Source organism: Penicillium psychrosexuale (genome assembly GCF_028828465.1).
Source record: "Penicillium psychrosexuale strain IBT 29551 chromosome Unknown utg000002l, whole genome shotgun sequence".
NCBI lineage: Eukaryota > Fungi > Ascomycota > Eurotiomycetes > Eurotiales > Aspergillaceae > Penicillium > Penicillium psychrosexuale.
Window position 1 is genome coordinate 2,348,529 of NW_026643187.1, and position 22,920 is coordinate 2,371,448.

The 22,920-nt window shown below is 50.3% G+C and overlaps 13 protein-coding genes across 13 annotated transcripts; 7 read left to right on the forward strand and 6 right to left on the reverse strand.

Moving 5' to 3' along the window:
* Positions 1 to 1,540: 1,540 nt before the first annotated feature.
* Positions 1,541 to 3,358, forward strand: N7518_002045 (C2H2 zinc finger protein; the record flags this gene model as incomplete). Its single annotated transcript, XM_057182973.1, has 1 exon — positions 1,541 to 3,358. One exon carries the CDS (start codon positions 1,541 to 1,543, stop codon positions 3,356 to 3,358), a length of 1,818 nt encoding a protein of 605 aa, XP_057044423.1.
* A 1,806-nt stretch (positions 3,359 to 5,164) lies between these two features.
* N7518_002046 (uncharacterized protein) lies at positions 5,165 to 5,992 on the forward strand (the record flags this gene model as incomplete). Its single annotated transcript, XM_057182974.1, is given in 2 exon segments — positions 5,165 to 5,794; positions 5,810 to 5,992. 2 exon segments carry the CDS (start codon positions 5,165 to 5,167, stop codon positions 5,990 to 5,992), a joined length of 813 nt encoding a protein of 270 aa, XP_057044424.1.
* Positions 5,993 to 6,206: 214 nt separating this feature from the next.
* Positions 6,207 to 6,765, forward strand: N7518_002047 (uncharacterized protein; the record flags this gene model as incomplete). Its single annotated transcript, XM_057182975.1, has 3 exons — positions 6,207 to 6,257; positions 6,323 to 6,412; positions 6,523 to 6,765. 3 exons carry the CDS (start codon positions 6,207 to 6,209, stop codon positions 6,763 to 6,765), a joined length of 384 nt encoding a protein of 127 aa, XP_057044425.1.
* A 214-nt stretch (positions 6,766 to 6,979) lies between these two features.
* Positions 6,980 to 8,071, reverse strand: N7518_002048 (SRPBCC family protein; the record flags this gene model as incomplete). The annotated part of the gene is made up of 2 exons (XM_057182976.1): positions 6,980 to 7,515; positions 7,576 to 8,071. 2 exons carry the CDS (start codon positions 8,069 to 8,071, stop codon positions 6,980 to 6,982), a joined length of 1,032 nt encoding a protein of 343 aa, XP_057044426.1.
* Positions 8,072 to 8,377: 306 nt separating this feature from the next.
* On the reverse strand, positions 8,378 to 9,560 carry N7518_002049 (Stk19 family serine/threonine-protein kinase; the record flags this gene model as incomplete). Its single annotated transcript, XM_057182977.1, has 2 exons — positions 8,378 to 8,964; positions 9,017 to 9,560. The coding sequence occupies 2 exons, from the start codon at positions 9,558 to 9,560 to the stop codon at positions 8,378 to 8,380; spliced, it is 1,131 nt and encodes a 376-aa protein (XP_057044427.1).
* A 548-nt stretch (positions 9,561 to 10,108) lies between these two features.
* Positions 10,109 to 13,023, forward strand: N7518_002050 (putative alpha,alpha-trehalose phosphate synthase subunit TPS3; the record flags this gene model as incomplete). The annotated part of the gene is made up of 3 exons (XM_057182978.1): positions 10,109 to 10,131; positions 10,192 to 12,905; positions 12,956 to 13,023. The coding sequence occupies 3 exons, from the start codon at positions 10,109 to 10,111 to the stop codon at positions 13,021 to 13,023; spliced, it is 2,805 nt and encodes a 934-aa protein (XP_057044428.1).
* Positions 13,024 to 13,656: 633 nt separating this feature from the next.
* N7518_002051 (RTA1 domain-containing protein) lies at positions 13,657 to 14,574 on the reverse strand (the record flags this gene model as incomplete). Its single annotated transcript, XM_057182979.1, has 1 exon — positions 13,657 to 14,574. The coding sequence occupies one exon, from the start codon at positions 14,572 to 14,574 to the stop codon at positions 13,657 to 13,659; it is 918 nt and encodes a 305-aa protein (XP_057044429.1).
* A 540-nt stretch (positions 14,575 to 15,114) lies between these two features.
* On the forward strand, positions 15,115 to 16,193 carry N7518_002052 (thioesterase family protein; the record flags this gene model as incomplete). Its single annotated transcript, XM_057182980.1, has 2 exons — positions 15,115 to 15,217; positions 15,277 to 16,193. The coding sequence occupies 2 exons, from the start codon at positions 15,115 to 15,117 to the stop codon at positions 16,191 to 16,193; spliced, it is 1,020 nt and encodes a 339-aa protein (XP_057044430.1).
* A 215-nt stretch (positions 16,194 to 16,408) lies between these two features.
* N7518_002053 (PaaI family thioesterase) lies at positions 16,409 to 17,104 on the reverse strand (the record flags this gene model as incomplete). The annotated part of the gene is made up of 1 exon (XM_057182981.1): positions 16,409 to 17,104. One exon carries the CDS (start codon positions 17,102 to 17,104, stop codon positions 16,409 to 16,411), a length of 696 nt encoding a protein of 231 aa, XP_057044431.1.
* Positions 17,105 to 18,089: 985 nt separating this feature from the next.
* On the forward strand, positions 18,090 to 18,792 carry N7518_002054 (uncharacterized protein; the record flags this gene model as incomplete). The annotated part of the gene is made up of 3 exons (XM_057182982.1): positions 18,090 to 18,210; positions 18,258 to 18,334; positions 18,388 to 18,792. The coding sequence occupies 3 exons, from the start codon at positions 18,090 to 18,092 to the stop codon at positions 18,790 to 18,792; spliced, it is 603 nt and encodes a 200-aa protein (XP_057044432.1).
* A 536-nt stretch (positions 18,793 to 19,328) lies between these two features.
* Positions 19,329 to 20,788, forward strand: N7518_002055 (PCI domain protein; the record flags this gene model as incomplete). Its single annotated transcript, XM_057182983.1, has 2 exons — positions 19,329 to 19,569; positions 19,674 to 20,788. The coding sequence occupies 2 exons, from the start codon at positions 19,329 to 19,331 to the stop codon at positions 20,786 to 20,788; spliced, it is 1,356 nt and encodes a 451-aa protein (XP_057044433.1).
* Positions 20,789 to 21,221: 433 nt separating this feature from the next.
* On the reverse strand, positions 21,222 to 21,851 carry ura6 (uridylate kinase ura6; the record flags this gene model as incomplete). The annotated part of the gene is made up of 1 exon (XM_057182984.1): positions 21,222 to 21,851. One exon carries the CDS (start codon positions 21,849 to 21,851, stop codon positions 21,222 to 21,224), a length of 630 nt encoding a protein of 209 aa, XP_057044434.1.
* Positions 21,852 to 22,042: 191 nt separating this feature from the next.
* Positions 22,043 to 22,309, reverse strand: N7518_002057 (uncharacterized protein; the record flags this gene model as incomplete). Its single annotated transcript, XM_057182985.1, has 1 exon — positions 22,043 to 22,309. One exon carries the CDS (start codon positions 22,307 to 22,309, stop codon positions 22,043 to 22,045), a length of 267 nt encoding a protein of 88 aa, XP_057044435.1.
* Positions 22,310 to 22,920: the final 611 nt, after the last annotated feature.

Here is a 22,920-nt window from a genome sequence, read left to right on the forward strand (position 1 = left end):
TATGATATCAATCCTCTCGACCACATGGACTGACAGAAACATTTTAACTTATCGGAGACTTGGCCACGAAGCTTCCCGTTTCATGCAGGTATCTAGAGTAATATAGGGAATGACAAGTACCAGCCACAGGCTATTTTTGGGGGTGGAGTACGTAGCCGTCAAGGACTGAACAACCTTGGAAGGCCGCTAGAACACTCCACAGGGGTTCCCTGGTTCTAGATATAATGCGTTGCATGATAGATTAGATATAGCTGTCAATCACCGTAGGTTAAAAGAAACGGTACACTCCAGATGCTCATGGACCTTTGTACCTTGGGGACTAGCCACATAGTATATATGTATGTATTTAGTATGACCGACGTGGTACTGTGCCATGGGGCTCTGCGAGGTCGATCCCCCAGCCACCTGAGGCGCCTAAAACGTACAACGTTATAGGTACACTGCCTGAAACATGGCGCAGCAAGTGTGTTGCGCCTTGTGTCACCAAGGTAATCATGGGCAATGGGCAAGGACATATTAATAAAGTAATTAAAGTTGCTCAAGAAGTCAGTACATTACATAGAACTTGCGTGTATTGTATGTAGTACCTAGTGGGTACATCGGCACTACAGATCTCCACAAGATCAGGCGTTCTATTGAATTGAGAATTAGAATGTATTACATACAATATATTATACGCGGGTCTCCGGGGTGACATCAGTCCGATTGCCCCTGTATATGCACTCCATACCAAGACCATGGTAGTAATAGAGAAATACCGGTTTGAAGAGAGATGATCTCATACCGTTTATACTTAAGCCTCAAGATGTCGATCGTACTAGATAGGTTTCTAAACTTTTGCAATGAATGTAAGTGAATGCAATTGCATTGTAAGGCAACGTGGACGGAAGAGGGAGGTCAGCCGCAGGAAATGCCCCACGAGCCAGCCACAAAGTGTTAGCGGTCTACACAGCCTCAATCCTAATTAAGTACTGTATACTTGTTCATACAGGGTATCTGTATTGTAATATCAAGTCCTCCGTACCTCATTACCTCAGGGTTCATTTCTCCAGAGCCTCGACTCTCCAGTCCCCACCAAACATATCCATCCCCTGCCCAGTTTCTGTTCTCACGCTCACTTTCTTTGTGTCTTTTCTTTTTGCCTTCGGATCTTAGACGATAGATGAGTGTAAATGGTATGAACTAGTTCATTACCATCCACTTCTCTGTTCACCACTCACATTCTTCCATCTCTTGGTCTCATTTCGTTCCTGCGCCCCGACTGTTCCAACCTTCAGATGGCCATTGAATCTCATCCACTCATTCCCCGATCGCTATTTTAAAGGCCTAAGCCCCTGGGATCATTCAGGTGGATCTTGACAAGTTTGAAGCTGAAACCACTCGTCAGCTTGCGCCACACTCGTGAGAAACGCCCCACACGCCCTGGTCTTCGCTCTCTTCCCCCCCCAACCTCGTCTGCTTGACCATCTTTGATATATCCCGGTGGATGAAAGTTAGTCAAGTTCCTTTCCCCCACCAATCCTCCTTGCATTATCCTAACATGGCATCTAAAGTAGCTTTCGCCTTTGCTCGTCCACCCTTTGAGGCTGGCGCGAAACATTCTTTCTCCATGGCGACGTTGATGTCGAACAACGAGCCCATCACTGTCTCCAACTCGCTATCCGCAAACTCTATTACCAGCTCTGAACCCCTCTCTTTATTCAAATCTTCCAAACCCGAAAGCCTGAGCTCGATTGCCAGCGCCGGCCTACACGTCTCGCGATCAAGAGATCAACTTCCTCCCATGACAAGTCCAATATCAGTACCGGCGGATCGGCCGGAGCATGAGAAGGACGCCGAACGAAACAGTTCACAGGTGGCTCGGGAGGCTCTAGGTGCAAGTGAAAAGTCGCCAGGTGCCCCAAACCATGAGCATTCAGTCCATGCATCCCCGGAGCAGATGCAAATCGACTCACACGCGACTGAACCATCATCGGACCCATACGGATCAAACGATCATCACCACAACTCACTAATGCATACCTCGACTGTAGCTAGCCCTGGTCCTATTGAGGAATCGGCTTCTCAAGATGGAGATCGCCGGTCGCGTGATAACTCCGAGATCGACCACGATGGCAAATCATTCTCATATCCGATGCCGACGGGTAATATTAACGATCCGCGTCGCGGACTGAGCCTACCGACCGCAGGCTACCATCGAGGCAGTCCTCGCTCTCCGTCGGCGAAGAAACACCGCTGCCCATACTGCGCGACAGAATTTACGCGTCAACATAATCTCAAGAGCCATCTGCTCACCCACAGTCAGGAGAAGCCGTTCGTTTGTCAAACCTGCCAGTCACGTTTCCGAAGATTACACGATTTGAAGCGCCATGCGAAGCTGCACACCGGCGAGCGACCACACATTTGTCCTAAATGTGGACGTCGTTTTGCCCGAGGTGATGCGCTTGCTCGGCACAATAAAGGACAGGGGGGCTGCGCAGGTCGACGCGCGAGTATGGGCAGCTTTGCGGCAGATGACGACTATGGCGATGGTACGAATGGGGGAACCGACGACATGGATGGGTTGATGTACACAGCAGAGCCTGAGCGCATGGACGAAGAGGACGAGCGAAGAATGACCATGCCGAGCATTCGCAAGCACGAGGCAGATACAGTCGCTCGATCTGATTCAATTCACTCACGCCAGTCAAACACTTACCCGCCACTTACCGCCGGTCGTCCCAGCCACCTTTTCCCACCCCCAGCCAATCATGGTGGATCAGGCGTGTCAACATCGGCTTCACAGTCTACACACATGACTTTCCCGCCTGCGGGACTCACCTCGGGCTCCTCTATCTTCCCTACCAATAGTATAAGTGATAGCCCTAAGCCCCTGTCCCCGAACGCGCTCTCATCGCAACATGATAATGCACCGCCACATCGCGCACACTCTCCCGGCATGGGACAGTCCTTGCCACACCCGCAGTCCTCTTTCGGACGAGCGAATCAATCTTCAAATCACGCACCGCCTACACTAGGATTGACTCTGCCGCAGCCAGGCGCGCCGCAGCTGCCTCCGCCGCCGGGTATGACCTCCCCGGATGCTCGATTTGGCATGCAAGCTGCAACCAAACACACTCCTTCGCATAGCCACTCCAGTACCCACAGTATATCTCATCTCAAGGGATTCGATGGGGCGGATGCTAATTCCAGTGACGCCAGCCAAATCGATAAGCTTTGGGCGTACGTGCGAACAATGCACGACGAATTGACAGGCTTGCGAACTGAAGTTGCGGCTTTGCGGGCGCACGTTGCGTCGTCCAATTCGATGCCCCCGGCTCCGGTAGAAGTAAACTTGAATAACTCCGGAGCGCGGTGATACGTTCTTGGGTGGTTCTTGTACGATATGGCGTGGCTGACCATCAGCCACGTGAACTGGTTGTTATGTCCTCCCCTCCTTCTCCACTTTGTCCATACGCCTTGATTATCCCATCCTCGTTTGAGGGTCAAACTTGATGCCCTCATGATTACCCTGCCGACAGTTGCCGGCGTTGGTGTTTTCTATGCCCCGTTATTCTCTTTCTTTTCTTTCTCTTCTTTTTTCCCCCCTTTACCCCCGGAGTTATGTCATCCGGGAGAGCTTTCCGTTCTAGCCTACTTTATTCATACCTGGAGTGCGCTGCAAAGTGTGTCCTTTTTCCCCCTCTTCCTTTTTTTTTTGAGCAGCCGAAGGAGTTTGGCGTGTCAAACAAAAAAATGATCTGAGATCGCGATGGAATGGAGAACATTACTTCTCACTAAACTGCGACCTTGATCCCCTCTGTCCTGTTGTCGACTTCATACCAAAGATGGAATCATGTGATTGTGTTTGGATATGTGCATGGATTACGCTGGATTTGGAGTTTTTATTCGTAATGCTGCTATTACCGACTTAGTTAGTGATAATATACTCTTCAATCAGTCAGATGAATGGGTACGGTATAATTGTTTATAGGTAGATGCTTCCCCATGGGAGACGGATACTATCTTAAACATAACAATTATTCTCAATTTTCTTTTTTCCTCGATCTCTATCATGTTACAACTATATGTTCTTGTGGAAGACAAGGATTGGAGACTGAGGCATATCTGCTCCAGGGATGGTGGAATATATACTGACTTGATGCCAAAGTCGGCAGGAACAAGTTTGAACTCGTGATCCGTTAGGATCAATAAACCGCACTTGACCTTCTATATATTTCCCTTATATTACCTGCCCGGGTGCCATCGAGACAGACATGAAGAAAGATTAACGAAAGACCAACGATACTTCGTGACTATGCTCCTAGATGACCACATCTCCATGGATAGCCCCAGTTAAGAGTTAACCTTAATATGACTCCTTTCTCCTACACAATCCATCCATCTTTCTCAAATACACCCAAGACTCTCCTTGATCTCTTGCCTTGTATCTAATGGCGATCGATCTACGTTGTATCTGCAATGAGGAAAACAACCAGTGTCGATTCGACTAAGATAAAGTGGACAAGAGGAGGAAAGAGAGAAGAGGAGGGAAGCGGAACTATCTACTGATCTGGACCCACATGGGTGACCGCCTTCCGGTCACCCAACAGTATCATAAAATCACCTCTCCACTGCTTTCACAAGAGATACGTCTCATCTCACCAAGACTAGGGTTAGCGGATTCACGAGAGATCATCTTTCCATTTGACCTTCGCGCATCCCCGTCCGAGTTCTCGGGTCAGAACTTCAAGCTACTGATAGACCTTTTTCCAACAACACTAGCAGTTGAATTTGATGATAGGGTTCTAATTTATCGTGTCCAAGTACTGCCACCAAACCCATGGCCAAAGCGAGTTGCAGGTGTTCCGTGTTATTTGACAACCGACGCAAACGATAAGGGACCGGTCGTTCCCCTTTGCTACTGCAGTCGCTCTCGGATTGATATCTCCCAAGATCTCAATCTCAGGGATAGTGATGCTTCACTCGACGTGATATCCGATTTGTTACGCGGCTTTTTCGCAAAAGCTCAAATCTCAACCACTGAAATTCAAGTGTGGGATCACTTGGTCGTCATAGTTCTTGAGCAACAAATTGACCAGGATGAGGTTCTTAAGGCCACATTCTAAGGTCTGCTCCCCGCTCTGTTGCTCGTTGCACCTGCTTATATCTTTCAGAGCATCACATGGATAGACCTCGCACGTTATCTGCTCAACGGCTGTTTTGTCCAAAGCATATCAGTATGCTAAACGAGATGGCTCCTGGGCCTCGCCCCATACCAGCATTAGCCCCGAACCATCATCCCTGGCAGAACCAATGCCTCCTACACAGAATGCCGCCCCTCCTCAGCAAAATGCCAATGGACGATTCTCAATACACTACGTTGAGACTAGGTGTAATGGTCAGCTCCGTTCCAAATTCCGCAGGCGAATCAATGCGTTCGTCCTCGGGCGTTCTCGTCAAAGATCATTTGGGCTCTAAATATATGACCACTGCCGCTCATAGATTCCCTTTCGATAAAAACGTCTACCATCCATCTCCCAGAGGCGCAATAATTGGGGAAATTTCAGGGCTCACTCATACAGACATTGCATTGATGAAACTCGGTGATGGAGTAGAGTTTGTGAATGAACCGTTTGGAAATACGTCGACACCAGCCAGTCCTTTTCGACTCGGAGATTTCATTCGAATGGCAGAAACAAAACGACAGCATTTGGTCTTCCTTGATAGCCCCTTTACTGGTCTTATCGAGGGCCAGCTGATGTCTAAAAATATCATGCGTGTTCCATCTGACGACCAAGATCAGGAAATATGGGTCAAAACTCAATAGAGCTATATCGGGCAAGACTCAGCTCATGAGCTGGTGGACGGTGCTTGTGGCTCCGCCATCTGGAACACCGATCATCGAGTTATAGGCTTTCTCAGTTACGCCTCTAGAACAGGACTCTACAAGGATCACTGCTTAAGTATTGCTGCTGATCATCTTCTTGATAGGGGGTATAGCATGGCCTAGCGAATTTATGTCTCCCACTTCGGACAAACTCAGGGGTCAACGGCCTTGGGATAAAGTAAATACTCCGTAGACTAGAATATAAAAACAGCGATCTACCCCACCATCGCGTCATAAGGGGCATCTTCGCCTGAGCCGAGGCACTTCAGAGACCTCACATCTCGATAACCCTCGGAAAATTCTATTCGGAAGCACATTACTCTATACAGTTTGGAAAATGTCTCTCACACTCCTACAGGCGTCGGCTGCATCCTTTGTGTTGCTTTCCGTTGGACACACGTATTATTCCTAGACTCAGAACTCCCTTGAAGAATCGTATTGATTGTTTCGTAGATCAAGGGCAGACAATGGACAGCCGATCCAAGATTCAAAGCTATCACGGGCACGAATTCGTGGACTTGTGGTTCTCTAGGATGGTACCAGGTGCGTTGAACTTTGGCCTTGGTGTCTTGTTCAATATCAACCACGCTTTATACTGACTGCCTTATTCGGTTTCTACAACAGGGGAGCGGGTTTTTTCTATTGACTGGTAGGCTCATAGTATCATTTCTCTTAGCCAAGTTTTAACCATAGTAATAGGTCTTCTTCACTGGCAATGGTCACAAGATCCCAGTCTCCTCCAAGATCCACTGAACAAGGCCATGGCTGGGATCGTGAATATCATACTCTGGGCTAGCTCTGCCTGGTATGCTAAGCATGGTATCACTGATACTTCCATTGTCCTTGGTATATCTGCCGCGTTGCAGGCTTTCAGCGTTGGCAAGGCTTGCCTGTGAAATCATCGAGAATATATGTTTGAATACTTATAGGCCGATCGGATGAGCTTGGGTGTCTTACAAAGAGATCTATCGTGCTTTTGCACTCGTCTGCTTTTGATTTTTGAGGTTTCTGTATGTTGATGAATCATGATCATAATCCACAGCTGTTGAAAATTTCCGAGATGACAGTAGGATGAAGGTCGAGAAAGGCACCCAACAGACAAACAACAAGTTAGCCCTCCTCCATTTGAGAATCCTGCTCCAACCTCATTTCTTCTCTCCGCTGGATAGTCCACCGAATAAACAATCCCACATCAGAAACAACAGCCCGCGGCACTCCACCCAGCATCCAGCTCCGCTGAACCCACTTGGGAATACTTCCACCAGCCTCAGAAGTCGTCAACATAGTCCACCGAAGGTAGCGATCAGTAGAAGTAGCAGGGGTATTCAAATTTGCCGTAGACGACGGATCCGAAGAGGCCGGAGTAGGAAGCAGCAGACGCTCAACCCGCTCGAGACTGGCATAGTAAGCGAAGACTGCCCGCTGGGGAACGATATCCATGATCTGGGCGTACAGTCCCTCGAACTGGGATCCCGGCATGTTCGGCTTAGGCAAATAGAAAGGAACCTGTACGGTCATAAACCCGTGGCATGGGCTGGATTGGGTTGCTGGGTATGAGCTGGCGAAAGTCGCCGACATAGTCCACGATATGAAGGCCCGGGGCCGGATTAGTGCGCTTGGATGGAAGGTGTGGACAATAAGATTGACTGAGTTTGAGAGTTAGTAGGCTGTCCTTGTGCATGAGTTTTCGGGACTTTTATACATACGTTCGACCTCGAAATGCTTGTAGTTGATGTTTCCAACTGTAAGTGGTTGGTTGAGATCCCAGTGTCTCGGCTCGTTCCACTTCAGCAGTTGCTTTACGCTCGTCACACTGGGTGTGTACTCCATCTCGTGCTCAGCATGGTTGTATCGCAGCCCGTCGTGGAATTCCCATAGGGAAACTGTGCCAGGCAAACGATCGGAGTCTTGGTGGTCACTTTGGCGACATACCCAGAATTCCTTTTTAGATTTTGAGTCCTCTTGGGGGGATTGCAGCGCTCGCCATCCCCGTGAAAGCTTCACCTTTGCCTTTGAGGGTGGAGAAGAGCGCAGCTTGCAGTCTGGTTTCAGCGTTGATGGGAACTGGTTTAGAAGAGGCTGGGCTTCAACTAGGATGGCGTGGATGAACTCCCGCAGATCTGGTGTGTTGGCATCCCCTTGAAGATCTGGGTGACGAGGGAGGCTGGTGAACAGATGTGGCTCTAGTTGGATTATCGGCATGATAGGGGATGAAGGGAAGAAGGCTTGGCGATGAAGTAGATGTACAGATGTACAGATGGAGAAAGGTGGTGAAAAGAAGAAGCAAGAAGTCAGAAAGGAAATTAAATTTTGATACAATTAGGTCTTTCTTATTTGTTTGCGCAGTTCTACATTATGTGAGAATTGAAGGTCGCTTGTTTAGTCGCTTGTTTAGACGATCCCAGGAACACAACTATATTCTCGTTAAGACTTGATCAGTCATCTGTCAAGTGAATCTTATTGATCAAATTAGAACTTGGGCAACAATTTATAAAAATATTATAGAGACTATAGACAGCGGATCCCAGGTCCAACGCTGCCAGTCTCGAACATCTCCACAAGTCCCGCGCCTAGTGCTTCCTCTAGCGCCCATCGAAAGTGCATCCCATATAGATCTTTCCATTTCTTAGTCTTACCCGGCAAGACCCCTGCAAACTCGCCACGGGCTCGCTTGGCCAAGTGAAAGCTCTTGTCGGTTTCAACAGCTCCATCCCACCGATCTTTCAACAGACCCAGAGGGGCTTCGCCAGAAGCGGACCGCCGGAGAAGAGCGAGCAGATGTGCACGACCTGATCCTAACAAGCGGAGATATGTTCCCGTGTTAGGAAGAGACAGGAACAAAGTTGCCGCACGAGCCTGCGTATTTGACTGCACAGGGCGCTCGGAGTGCGAGATAGACTCGCTTCGACTGGCTGACGAAGTCGCCATTTGAGGTAGATTAGGAAGTGATGCAATACTTAATGTGCCCTGTGTGTAAGATGACGACGAGACAATAAAGCCGGCACGTAGCAGCGCCCTGTACTCATCCGTTGTGAAGACCCCCTGCGATATCGCCGAGGAGGTTCCAATCCGTTTCAGGATATCAAGGAATTTCTCTGCAAACTTGTCAGTCGGCGACGTCCAAACAATCCCAACTCCAAAACTCACCCTTCACTGGTTGTTCCAATGCAGGGCTTTCCTGCACCAGCTTGTCCCAATCCTCTGCTAGCACCAAACAATCGCCCAGCCCTGCCGCGTCGTTGCCTCGACCCGGTATAATGAGTCGCCGAATCCGACCAGTCCGAATTTGTTCGACAATTTCCCTCTCCACCTGTGTCGGTGCCTCCAGAAGGGTATGGACATGTGCCACAGAGGCGAGGGGAGGCAAAGATCGGCGTAGATTGAGGACTTCTGCGATACGCGTGCTGTTCATTCCTGCCCGTGCCGGAAGTTCTTCGAACATGCCATCACGGATATATTGAATAGCCTGCAGCACATTCTGAACCGGTGCAGTCTCCGCTATGAAATGAGACCCGCCTACATCTGGAAGCGGGTCATCGAAACCTAGATCTGCAGTCGGTTTTAGGCTGCCTCCGCCATATGTAGGTTTTCGGCGCGCAAGGGCGGCAAAGGGCGAGGCGCGGGGTTTGGGAGCAGAGGATTTGCGTTTCTTGACACCAGATACCGGAGCGGAGGTAAGACGTAAGGTCATGGCATGGGTGTGTGAACCTTTTACTATGCGTAACGGATTCGGAGAGAAATATTGCCTTATGTCAGGTGACAGCTAGATATTCCGCCAATCACAGCCGATCTGCCATAGTTCTGTAATAAAATACCAAAAATACCGTACGGGAACACCCAGACCCTCAAGTGGGGTAAAAGCGGTATGTCACAGCAAGGGAATGGATAAGTTGTTGTCTTCCCTCGGTTCCGCGATATCCTTTCGGCTTCAAAGGACTTTTAAGTGATATTCATCGTCATCTCTGATTCTAGCCCTCGGGCATCTAGATTTGCCTGTTTCTTCTTATTTGTCCTAGCAAATCCACACGGCAAACTTGCTTCTCCACCACTTGGCACTTTCACATGACGTAGTCATGAGAAACGCATCGTGTAACTAACATTTCTTTTTCTTCAGCCCCCGGTTTTTAGCTAACCCCTCGTTTGATGGCCGCATCTATCCATTGCTATTGTCAGGAAGGTCTATCTCATATTGCTTTTTGATATTATTTTGCCTATCCGCTTAGGCTCGGCTCAATCACCATGACGGTCTTCATAGCATCTCTGTATGTGGCTATTACTGGACCTTGAACTATATATGGCTAACCGGCGAATTTCTTATATAGATTTTTGCCCTACACTATCGATTTCCACATCAACAATTCGCGCGGCCGCTCTCCCCCTCTAAGTCCTCCAAGTCCTCCGTCCGTGAACCCCACTATTGAGGGGATCACACCCATCCCCAATTCTACTGCTAGCCTGTTTGAGAAGAACCTTCCAGAGCAAACACCGGGTCTTACACCAGGAGCTACAACGGATCATGAGCGCATCTTTGCTGCCCAGGTAGGCAAGACAGAGCACGAGACAAACGGGTACCCGTTCCCTTTGGCCGTCGAGCAGGATAACCGGCTCCTCACACGGAGTGAGGGTCATTCCCCGGTATGGGGTGCCACAACCTCGCTCAATCAACCAAAGCCGGCGGCGGTCATGTCGCCGTCTCCATCCATTCTCAAGCACCAAGATCCTCGCCCCGCCAAGGAACCTACGCACCGGCCTCCTGCAGTTGAGACCATTGCTTCCTATGCAAGACTAAGAAAGGCCAGCACAGCGAGCCGAAAATTATCATTTTCGAAAGCTGAATGGACCATCGAGACCGCGGAGCAGGGCAATGGTGGCCTGCGTAATGCAGTGCGATCCGCAACAGACGCCGGAGGCTTGGATAGCATGATGTGGGTGGGCACCTTGGGTATGCCCACTGACGCGTTGGCAAAGCACACCCGGCGCGACATCGCAGAGAAATTGGAAGATGAGTACGGGTCTTTGACGGTTTTTGTAAATGACAGCGACTTTGACGGGCACTACACGCATTTCTGCAAGACCATTCTTTGGCCGGTGTTCCATTATCAGATCCCAGATAACCCGAAGAGCAAAGCTTATGAGGACCATTCGTGGATCTATTATGTCAAGTTGAATCAGGCTTTTGCAGATCGCATTGCTAAGCATTGGAAGCGGGGTGATGCGATCTGGGTTCAGGATTATCATCTGTTACTGGTTCCAGCTATGCTGCGCAAATTGGTGCCAGATGCACAAATCGGGTTTTTCCTGCATATTGCTTTCCCCTCGTCGGAGGTCTTCAAGTGCTTGGCACAACGCAAGGAGCTCCTCCAGGGCATGCTTGGTGCCAACCTTATTGGCTTCCAGACAGATGAATACTGCCGGCACTTCTTGCAGACATGCAGTCGGATTTTGTGTGTGGAAGCAACACCCGAAGGAATCCAGTTGGAAGACGGTTTTGTCAACGTCGGCACGTTCCCTATCGGCATCGACCCAACTTCTTGGGATAAGCGCCGCCGGGCAACGGATGTGGAGCGATGGGTCCATGCAATCTCGGAGCGCTATCAAGGGAAGCGTCTCATCGTCTCGCGCGATAAGATTGATTCTGTTCGGGGTATTCGCCAAAAACTTCTTAGCTATGAGCTTTTCCTCAATACCTACCCAGAATGGGCTGATAAAGTTGTGCTGATTCAAGTCGCCACCAGCACCACGGAACAACCAGAGCTGGAAGCGACTATCTCTGATATTGCCATGCGGATCAACTCCACACACTCAACCCTCGCTCATCAGCCTTTGGTATTCCTCAAACAAGACTTGGCCTTCCCGCAGTACCTTGCTCTCATCACTGTGGCAGATGCCCTGATGATCACCAGTCTACGCGAGGGAATGAATTTGACTAGCCATGAGTTTGTCTACTGCCAAGATGGTCGATGGGGCAACAAAGCCTACGGGTCATTAATTCTTAGCGAGTTCACTGGCAGCGCATCTGTTTTTGGAAATCGTGCTCTTTTGGTCAACCCTTGGGATTACCGCCAGTGTTGCGAAGCAATTCACACAGCACTGACTCGCGATGAGAAGGAACGGAAAGAGGTTTGGGAGGAAATGTACCGTGCAGTCCTGAAGAACTCGACTGCCAACTGGGTGAAATCGTTCAATGAAACGCTCACCCGTGTATGGAACGAACAGTCTTCGCGAGAAATCATGGCAGTACCTCGACTGTCCGTATCCAGGCTGACCGAGCGATATCGCCAGTCCAAGCAACGGCTCATGATCATCGATTACGAAGACACGCTCGCCTCTTGGGGATCACCGCGCAGCATCATTCTGACCACTCCGCAGCGCGCAATCACAACTCTAAACGAATTGACCGAAGACCCCGCTAACGTTGTCTACGTAATGAGCGCGCGTATGCCAGAGGAAATGGAACGGCTGTTCCGGCAAGTCAACAATCTGGGACTAATTGCCGAAAACGGGTCCTTCGTGCGCGAGCCGAACGCCGATTCGTGGACCCAGCTTGCAGACAAGAAGCATGTCAAATCATGGAAGGCATCCGTGTCTAATATCCTGGCATACTTCCACGCTCGTGTCGAGGGTAGCTGGATCGCGGAGCGCCATTGCTCTCTAGTCTTCCACCACGGATCCGCCGAAGACCGCCAAGCTGCGGCTCGATCTGCCGCTGAATGCGCAGGCAACATCAACGACGCGTGCGCTAACCTGGGTGTGCATGCGATTCCCGTTGAGGGTGCTTTGATCGTGGAGACCACTCACACCAACAAGGCATCTGCGGCCGCACATGTCTGGAAGTGGTTCATGGTAAATGCCGACAAAAAGAAGGATTTCATCAAACCTGACTTCTTGCTGGTTATCGGCGATAATCGCGAGGACGAGCCGGTCTTCCGGTGGGCTAATAAACTGCACAGCACAAAGGCCGTCGACTATGCTATGACTGTCACATTGGGCTCGCGCAGCACGGAGGCCAAGGCAACCCTGACACAGGGAGTTACTGGTAAGTCTGGATGTTATTCTATTTCCCTTCGGTTGACTAACTTCCTACAGGCGTTCTTTCCTGTCTGCAGCAATTGGCAGCACAACAGGCCCAAGCCAAACTGCCATTGCCAGAGTGAGGAATTTGATTGACTTCGGATTTCCAGGATATGAACATGCGAAGACGAATACACGAAGATAGCAAAAGGGACCGGAGTTCTCATTTTCTTTAGCAACTATGATTTGGTGCTAGCATACTATTGCGGCGCATTTTGGATCAAGTTGAGACAGTACATACATGGATATGGAGGCTCTACGGGAAGACATATTTGCATTGCATCTTCTAATAATTTCGGGTTAAAGTTTAGAAAAGAAGAAAAAAAAAATATGATTGGAACAACAGGAAACTTTCCTGGTGGTTTCTTGCGAACAGTTAAAGCTCAGTCATTTGGTTAGTCCTCTTAAGACATTTTGTAATTTTATATGAAGCATCTATGGATGTCAACCAAGCAAGGTATGATTGTTTCTGTCCCCCGACTGAGTTGGATAGGATAACAAGCCAGAATCAATCCCACCTCTTCCCTATTTTCAGCCTTCACTGTCATCAAACTTCAAGAATTCCGAGGTGGTCATGTATTGCTAGGACCAAATAGGCAGGTACCCCCAAAATACAGGTAGGACTTTCCTATTTTAGCGTTTGTGAGAAATACGAGTTCAGGATATGCAACTTTTCCAGAGACAAAAAAGTATTATATTTACTCCAACATCAAAAACTATGGTTTATCGGTAACCAGCACCGCTGCACCTACGCAGCGGCCGGGATACCAGACGGCAAAGAGAAGAGCCACTAGAGCAATAGGCGCGAATTCAAGGCATGCGAAATAGACCTCATTGGTTTGCAGCTCTCCCATAAGACCCTGGGCGGTTTCCGCAAGACGAAAGATAGTTCTCAAATAGATCATGACAGTCGAAATGGAAAAAGCCAAGCAGAAGAGCCCAAGCCCGTTCGCTCTGATAGCATGTCGAGCTCGGAACTGGAAACTGGCCGCCACGATAACAAAGATAGTCATAACAAAGACCTGGTATGCGAGGCCGCCCAGGAGGATGTTGTTCGCCGTTGTGGGATCTTCCCGGCGCGACTCTGTAACGCCAATGAGACACGCACCGGCGATTTGGACGATTGTTGAGATGACATCCGAAGTAATGAAGAAGGCTAGGATGACCCTTGGAGGTAAGAATGAATACTGGCTCCCTACTCGCGGGATCAGTGCCGAGAGGATCGTGTAGACACCAGCGGCAAGCAATACAGGCGCCACAACGATGAAAAAATAGTTGAGGATGAAGTAGATGAGGTGATAGGGATCCTTCTTAGCGGAGAGGGATCGTGCAATGTACCCTACCACCTCGAAAACCAGACCAGCGGAAAAGGTCATCCACCACCAGCTGCGGTTCTTGATAGATTGAGTCGTGTGGTAGACGAAGTGAAGAAAAAACCACGCGGCTGCGAAGGCAGCTAGAGCAATGGAAGGAGTGTAGCCATAAATGATCACGGGGGTGTCATTTTCGCCGCCCGGATTTGGAAAGTAGGGGTCGACATAGCCATATGAGCGTGCTATTATTTCATTAGTGATCTGAAACGATGGCCCTGGAGAGCTGCGTTCAAGTGCAGTGTCTGTGATGCAGTGATCCATCTTTTCAGCCCTCAGATTCGCCGCACAACAAGGTCAGATCTTCTGTATGCAGTACCGATGAACACGCTAAGAAAGGAATTTACCTCATTTTTGTAGTCTGGATATTGAATGGAGATTTAGCTCAGGCCCCTTTACGCGAGCTGCCAAGCGTAATGTCGCATAGCCCAATCCAGAATATCTCGATTGTTTCCCGATCGGACCTATCGTGAGGTCTCATCTATATCAGAGGACCTGCTAAATTTGATCCCTTGTTGTTCGCACAGCCCTCTTACGTCGGCCACAAATTTATATGCTCTTAGTATATGTTGTATATCTCTGACTTCAATGTCCCTGGAACTTTGGAAAAACCCACGTGTCAAGGCTTATGGGTAGCTGACTCAGCTTCTCGGCTGTCCATAGTCTGGGGAATAAGCCGAGGTTCGCCGATGTAACCTTGGTATATGTGGGGAAGAGGTTCAATATCAGATCATATAAATCACATTCCTTAGACCTTTAGACCCTCCCATCTAACCCCCGTACATATCAAACACCACCGCAGTTATGTCCACTATCAACCCATCCTTCCAGGAGGCCATCAAGGTCACCCCGCAAGGCAACAACAAATACAGCGCCTTCCTCCGACCAGAATGGTGCATTGGAACCGGTATAGTAGAACCCACGTAAACAATCCTCTCCCATTGACCCAAGCTAACACACCGCCAGTCCCACACGGCGGCTACACAACGGCCGTAATCTACCAACTAGCGCTAACGCACTTCGCGCACGCCCACCCAACGCAATACAAAAGCGCCGCGTCGCCAATCTCAATCCAACTCTCGTTCCTGCGGCGCACAGCCTCAGGCCCCGCAACCTTCGAAGTTGACGACGTCAAGATCGGCGCGCGCACCAGCACAATCCACATCAAGCTGCTGCAGCCCTCTGAGAAAAAACCCGGCCAGCTGGACATCATGGTCGCTGGCTATATCACTGTTAGTCCACCGGACGCCGAGGTCGGCATTAGCGCGAGCACAGGGTGGAAACCGTACCCTGCTCCGGTGGTGGGCTCGCGTGCGGACGGGTCCGTTGATCTAGCAGCGCTGGGCCGCACAGGCACTGACGGCGTTTGGACGAAGCTCAAGACACCCTTTTCGGAGTTCCGTAAGGCTGCGGCGCAGATCGAGCTGTTTGGGCCTGGTGCTGGCGCGACGCAGCAGAAGCGCTCGGGGAATATGGGTATTGATCAGTGGGCGAGGTTCCGGCCTGGGGGTGATGTGAATGGCCGCTGGACGGAGGCTGCGGTGGCATATCTGATTGATATGTTTCCTATGGTGTTGGATGGATTTGATACTATGTCTGCTACTGCTGTGGCGGAGGAGAGTGGGACTCCGGTTGATGAAGAGAGGGCGAAGTTTTGGTATCCCACTGTTACGCTCAATGTGGATATGAAGAAGCATCTTCCTGCTGAGGGGGTAGAGTGGCTTTATAGTCGGGTTGTTACTAAGGTTGTTAGGGATGGGCGGACGGATATAGATGTTACGGTGCTTGATGAGGACGGGGAGGTTATTGCGCTAAGTTCGCAAGTTGGGTTGGTTGTTAGTGCTAGTCGGAACCTTGGGACTAGGAAGATGGAGAAGTTGTAGATAGTCGTCCTACAGATATATATACACGTTTTGAGAATAGATTTATGTGTTCAACGCAGGCTTAGTCTATGTCTATCTATATATGATCTAGCTGTTCACTTCTGTATGTGCAAATCGGGCTTTATGTACGGGATCGACATCCCCACATGTACATCAGGGAAGTCGATCCCCTAGTCTGTGCTTCAAGCTTCGAGCCTGGAAAGAAAGGATGACGCTCACAACTTCGAGTCAGAGGTCACAATCCAAAATGCCATGGCCTCCGCCTTGACGACCTTTCTCTTGGTCCACTCCAAATGTCCTCCAGTCCCCTCCTCATCCTCCTGCAACGCCTGCGCCCGGACCCAGAATTTCTTGCCGAGCCTCCCAACAACTCGCGCCTTGATAACCAGCAAAGCAGGCGTAGTCACCCGCTTCTTATACCTGACATCCAGTTGTGCGGTAAAGATTTTCCCGCGCGGGTTATCCTCAGCCATACCGGGCGTAGTGGGCGCATTGGTATGCGCCGCGACAGCGAGGGACATGGCTTCGTCAATCAGCGTCGCGACAATGCCGCCGTGCGCAGTGGATGGGTGGCCAGACACACCGGGGCTGCTAAGGTCGAAGATCATAATGATGTCCGCAGGGTTCAGGCCCGGGGTGGGCTTCGCGACGGATGCCGCATCTTGTTTTGTTGCGGGGAGCCAGGTGGGGGCTTCGGCGGGCGCGGGTGTGAGATTGCGCCGTTGCAGGGTTAGACAGTGGGGGATTGTGGTGGGTGTATTGAGGGTTTGTGCGAAATAGCCATCTTCACCAGTTGTAGGCTTTGGGCGTCGTGAGTCGGTTTGGATTGGTGTATATTCGGCTGAGGAAATGAGATTGTTTGCCCATGAGTTGGAGCGGAGGTGCGCGATGGCGGAGGCCGGGTCAGCCATGTCTTCTTTTTTTCTTTTTTCGCTGTTATTTTGGTCTCGGGGATTATACTGCAATTGTCATAATTGAGGTGCAGCAAAAGGACCTGGCATGAAGTGTTTCAGCGGTTTCAGCAGTATGTTAGGGCGCCAACGGTGTCACGACATAATTTGACCTCGGCTCCGGCTATGACCGATCGGGACATGATAAACAGTCACGTGGATATATATTGGATCAAATCACCCAGGGTCCAATGGATTTGCAAAATTGATTTGCGGTGGAGCGAACATCAAAAGCTTCGAAGTACATAGATATATGTATGTATTCCCTTTCCTTGAATTCAAGAACCAATCATGCCAGTCTCGAGCACAGACAATGCATTGTCTCACCCCCGGCATGTAACCGGTAGTTGACCGTAAGGGACCCGATGGGGGAATCTGGGAATCCGGATAAGAATGCGAGGATAAACATAGTCCCAACCTAAGCGACTTATCTCAGGTCCTGTATCACTTTAGCGCTTGCTAGTGCACTCAGCAATCTCCGAACAGACCGTTATGATTCGTACGGATTCTAGCGGCAGGGGCAACTTAGCCTGACTGGGTTTAGTTGCACAGCCAAGGACCCTTTCATTTGGGTATCATTTTTCCATAGACCCTTTTGGGCCAGCTAGGAAATTATAGCTATCAAAACAGGAAAAACAGGGAAAACAGGGCCCCTGTGCAAGGCGAATATTCCTATTTTCTCCAACGAAGATAGAAATATAAAAACAATAGCACGAGTTCACTATCCACCGTGGTATGCCAATTATAGGGGTCAGGGCCGAACCTGCCAAGGGAAGTTCTTTCGAAAAAAATAAAAATAAACGTGAAATACTTTGGATACCTTGGAATACCCTGGATACAAAGCACCTGCCCATTCTTGTTTTTCCCTCCTCAAACCCTCCTCTCTTCTCTCTTCTCTCTTCTCTCTTCTCTTCTCCTTGTACACAGCATCTCTAATTTATTCATCATGCGTTCCTCAATTATCTTCCTTTCAGCTCTGGCTACTGCTGTCATGGGTGACAATTCCACCGACACTTACACCTTCCCCGCTGGCTTCAATATTGGTCTGGTGGATAGCGGCACCCTGAGTATGTACCCCGACCAATTCTGACACGACGAAGCGCTAATGAAGTAGGCTCCTGGTGCTCTGCTCAGCGCAACACCTGCCCCGATCTTTGCCCAAGTGGTACCAAGCTGAACTCTTGCGACCCGGTATGTTGTTGTGTATCGCGTCCATACGACCGGGAGATTAACGCTTTGAACAGACCACCCTGAAGTTCAGCTGTGTCTGCAGCGATGGTTCAACCCCAAATGTGACCTCCTACATTCAGACCGTTCCTTTCTACGTCTGCCAGGCTACTTACGGCCAGTGCATCAACTCGCACCCCAACGATGCTGAGGGCCAGCGCGCCTGCAAGAAGGCATCGGCCGACTGTGGCTCCAAGAACGCAAGTGCGGTGACCACCACCTCTTCTGCTGCTGCGACTTCGGCCAGCGCTACGACCACTCTGGCATTGGCCACTACGACCGATTCTTCCACCACTGCCACTTCCTCCGTCGCTGCTGCCAGCACTACCACCAACGCTGCTGTTGCTCTCGGTGATCTGACCCAGTACTCCACTGGTCTGATGGCTGGTCTCATGTTCGTTGCTGCACGCATGATCCTGTAAAGGGACGATATTCTTCGGTCTTTGGGCAGTTAATTACCACTTGATGGTTAGGTCGCATAGCGTCCTCTTTGTTGTATTCCCTTAACTCATCGCGTTGCCATTTGCTTTTTTTTCCTTCGAGACATTCGATTCCCCTCTGAATAGGCTTGACACATTACGATCGTCCGCATGTTTATGAACGCGGCGCCTGTCCTTTCTTGTTTTGCTTTGGGTCGGAGTTCATTTTTTGTCTGCGCCGGTGCCGATTTCGCGCATTAACTATTCGATTCAAAGTAATATCACCAATTATTTCCAACCCATTGGACAGCAGAATGAGAGTAGTGACGATTGCAGTGTAAATATTTGTTATTTCACCTACATAAAACATTCCAAATCAAGTAAAAGAGTCAAAAGGCACACATCAGTCGAGATGTTTTGGGGTGTTCCTCTCGCCAAGACTTTTTCTGGCACACACTGAAATTTCTCAACTTATCGATAGACTCCACCATCAAGAACTTCACGTTCGCTCTTCCTCTCCCTTTCCCACATCAAACATCATGCCCGCCCCTACCAACACCCTCCTCATTGAGGGTTCCTTCACCGAGCTCGCCGACGAGTTTGCCCAGTACATCGATGCCCTCCGCAAAGAGGGTAGCCTCCAGTCCGAGATCGCCCCGCTCCTCGAACCTCTCCGCCAGCAGGAACAGTCTGAAGGCGAGGCCGACCTTAAGCAGCGTGATGAAGTCCTGAAGAAGCTCGTGTCGTCTGCGACCGCTCTGAACAGTGCCCCCGAGAAGGGTGAGTGGACAAAAAGTGTCAAAGAATGATCTGCAGACAGAGTCGGGAATTTGGCACTTGGATCTTTGATGGACAAAAACTGACATAGCTTGACATAAATGCAGAGATCACCTCCGCCTACAACCTCCTGATCCACCTCGTTCACCAGTCTTCCGACACCGACGTGTTCCTTCCTCGCATCTGCGCCTATCTCGCTAAGCCCATCACCACCTCCCCTCAGTTCGGCCCTACGCTCGCCATCTCCATTCTCACCACCATCTTCAACACTCTGTCTGCCAACGACTCGAGCCGGTACCACGTTCTCCTCGCTGTTGTAGCAGTGATCCGCCAGTCTGGATCTGGAATTGCCTTCGAGGCCCTCAAGCCTCAGCTCACTTCCCAGCTTCCCACATGGCTCTCAGCGTGGGGTTTGGATAACGATGATACCCGGAAGTTGCACATCGCCATTGCCGAGGCCTCTACCGCTGCCGGCGATGAGGATTTGGCCCAGACTCACATCATGCAAGCGCTTGAGACCATCGACCCTGCCGACGTCAGCAAGCCCGAAGCCCGCGAGTTGGCTGTGCGCGCTCTCGCTACCGCTCTGCGTCGCTCTACTGTCTTCGACTTCACTCCCTTGACCGCTTCAGACGCCGTGCAGGCCCTGCGCTCCAGCGACAGCACCCTCTTCGAGTTGCTCGAGATCTTCACCTCGGACACCCTCGATGCCTACGAGACCTTCATCGCTGCCACCCCGCTCGCTTCCATCTCTGGCGGCGTGCTCGCCGAGTCCGCCGATGCCCTGCAGACCAAGATGCGTCTCCTCACTCTCACCTCTCTGGCATCCTCCACCCCTTCGCGCTCGCTTCCCTACGCCACTATCGCGTCTGCTCTACGCGTCCCCGCCTCCGATGTCGAGATGTGGGTCATCGACACCATTCGTGCCGGCCTCGTCGAGGGCAGACTGTCCCAGCTGAAGTCCGAGTTCCTTGTGCACCGTGCCACCTACCGCGTCTTCGGTGAGAAGCAGTGGTCCGAGGTCCAAGGCCGCCTGATGGTCTGGCGCCGTTCCCTCGAGAGCGTTCTGAACGTGATCCGCACCGAGCGTGAGCGTTTCGCCCGTGAGGGTATCCAGGCCGCGGCTGACCAAGAAGCCAACGCCAATCGCAATGGTAACGGTGACCGCCGACGCATTCAACTCTCGCAGCCGACGCGTGAGGTTGAGGCTAGTGCCGAATAGTTGTGTCCTTTTTTTATAAATGGAAAAGTTCACAGAACACAAAAATCTTTCAGTTAATAGAGGGGAAATCTTGCTGTCTTTTCCTCATGCATTTCTTTTTCCCTGGCCAGTTGTAGGGTTGGGTTTTTACTGCCCCCGTTGGATGTTTGGGACCCCACGAGTCATGTCATGTCAATCTTAGTCTTGTTTATGTTTTCCGGAGGAATGACTTTCCTTTTGTTCATTTTTTTCTATTCCGGCTTAAAGAATATTATATTTCTTTAGACTGGTCATGGTTCATATCCGTAGTCAACTGACAACTTCATTGGCTTCAGGTTCAAGTCTAAAAATGCTTTCTATACTCTATATTCAACACGAGCAGAGAAATCACACAACTCTTCCCCCTAAAGGGACACCAACACTATATACATCGATACAAACACAAGAATCCCGCTTAGCGAGTGTGCAAACCACGAGCCTCAATACCGGCCTTAACCTGCTCATAGACCTGCTCAACAGAGCTATCAGCCTTGACCGAAACAACCTTATTCTTCTTCTCGAAATCATCAACGACAGGCATAGAAGTCTCAACAAAAGTGTGGAAGCGCTTGCGAATAGAAGCCGCATTATCATCATCACGGCCACTAGTCTCACCACGCTTCAGAAGTCTAGCCTCCATGACATCCTCAGGGCAATCAAGGAACAACACAAGCTCGGAGGGGCAAACAGTCTCCTCGAAGAACACAGCCTGGTCGAGCTTGCGTGGGAACCCATCGACCAAGAAGCGGGCCTTGGTGCCAGCCGGAGGCGGCGAGGTCGCCAGCGAGTCGGCCATGGCATTCGACAGCAACGCAACGGTGACTTGCATCGGCACGATCTTGCCTTCGCGGATGTACTCGCGGATCAGGTCGCCGTACTGGCTGCCTTCGCGGACTTGCTCGGCGCGCAGGAGGTCGCCGGCGGACAGGTGCACGAAGCCGTAGTCCTTGACGAGGTTGGCGGATTGTGTGCCCTTCCCGCTGCCTGGGCCGCCGAGGAAGAAGACGACTGTTACGTCGTTTGTGGAGAAGCGGGGGGTGGCCATTGTGGGTGGTTGGTTGCTTGTTTGGTTGGGAGGGGGGTTGAGGGAGATGGGGATGAAGTTAAAGGGGGTTTAGGACTGGGGTTCGAGTCGAGGTTGCTTGTGGGGTGATTGTGTCGGTGTGGCTTGACTGGAAACGGACGTTAGTTGGCTTTTTCTTAAATGTACGCTAGGCCTCCTGGACTTACTTCAAGCTAGTTTGGACGTGAGGTGCGGACGCCGGTGCGGGACTTGACGAGGTAGACGTAGGCGCCGGAGCTGATGGCGGTTATGATGATGATGGGGATGATTGGGAAATTGGAGCGGCTGGATTGAGGGGCGGAGGGTGCGCGTGGCGGCGAAGATCTTGGAGGATTCGAGTACAGGCGGTGGGGTACCTGAGTCGATCGGGTGAATTTCTGGCTGGTAAGGACGAGAGGCTTGGAGCGGACTCCGGAGAATTGACGGGCTAGAGAGAACATAGAGAAAGAGGGAGGCCTGTGGTTGTTGAGGAGGGAAAATCAAAAAGGAGTTGGGATCGCCGAAACGGGATTAGCTGATCTGTATACCTCGATGCGGTACGCTTCGGCTTCATGGATCTGGGCAGCAGTGATATTAGGTAATAATGATAACAACTGTTTATATCCATACATGCCAATAGAATACTAGATCATTGAGCTCCTCCTATATTCAAGTACATGTCGTACAATAGAGGAACAAGGTGAATTTGAATTAGGTCCAGAACAGTATGAAACTCGGATCCGAACCCCTCATCATCTTAGTACTTACATAGTACGGAGTAGTGAGTTACATATGTGACACCAAGGTTCAGCTTTTGCATAGAACAACAACCTGGTACTCATAGTTCGAGGCTGTTCGCTATGTTACCCACCCTAGGTAAAGGGTATGTTCTGAAACAAAATGCTCTCTGTCCCCCAACTTTTGGTACCACCCACTTTTTAGCATCCGGGGTAGTATCCCTTTGTTTAAGATATTTTAAACCTGTGCAGTCTTAGCGGTATACTATAATTATGATTGGGTTACGGACGAGCGGCTGTGCCAACCCAGGTCTAAGAAACACGCCGAGATATAT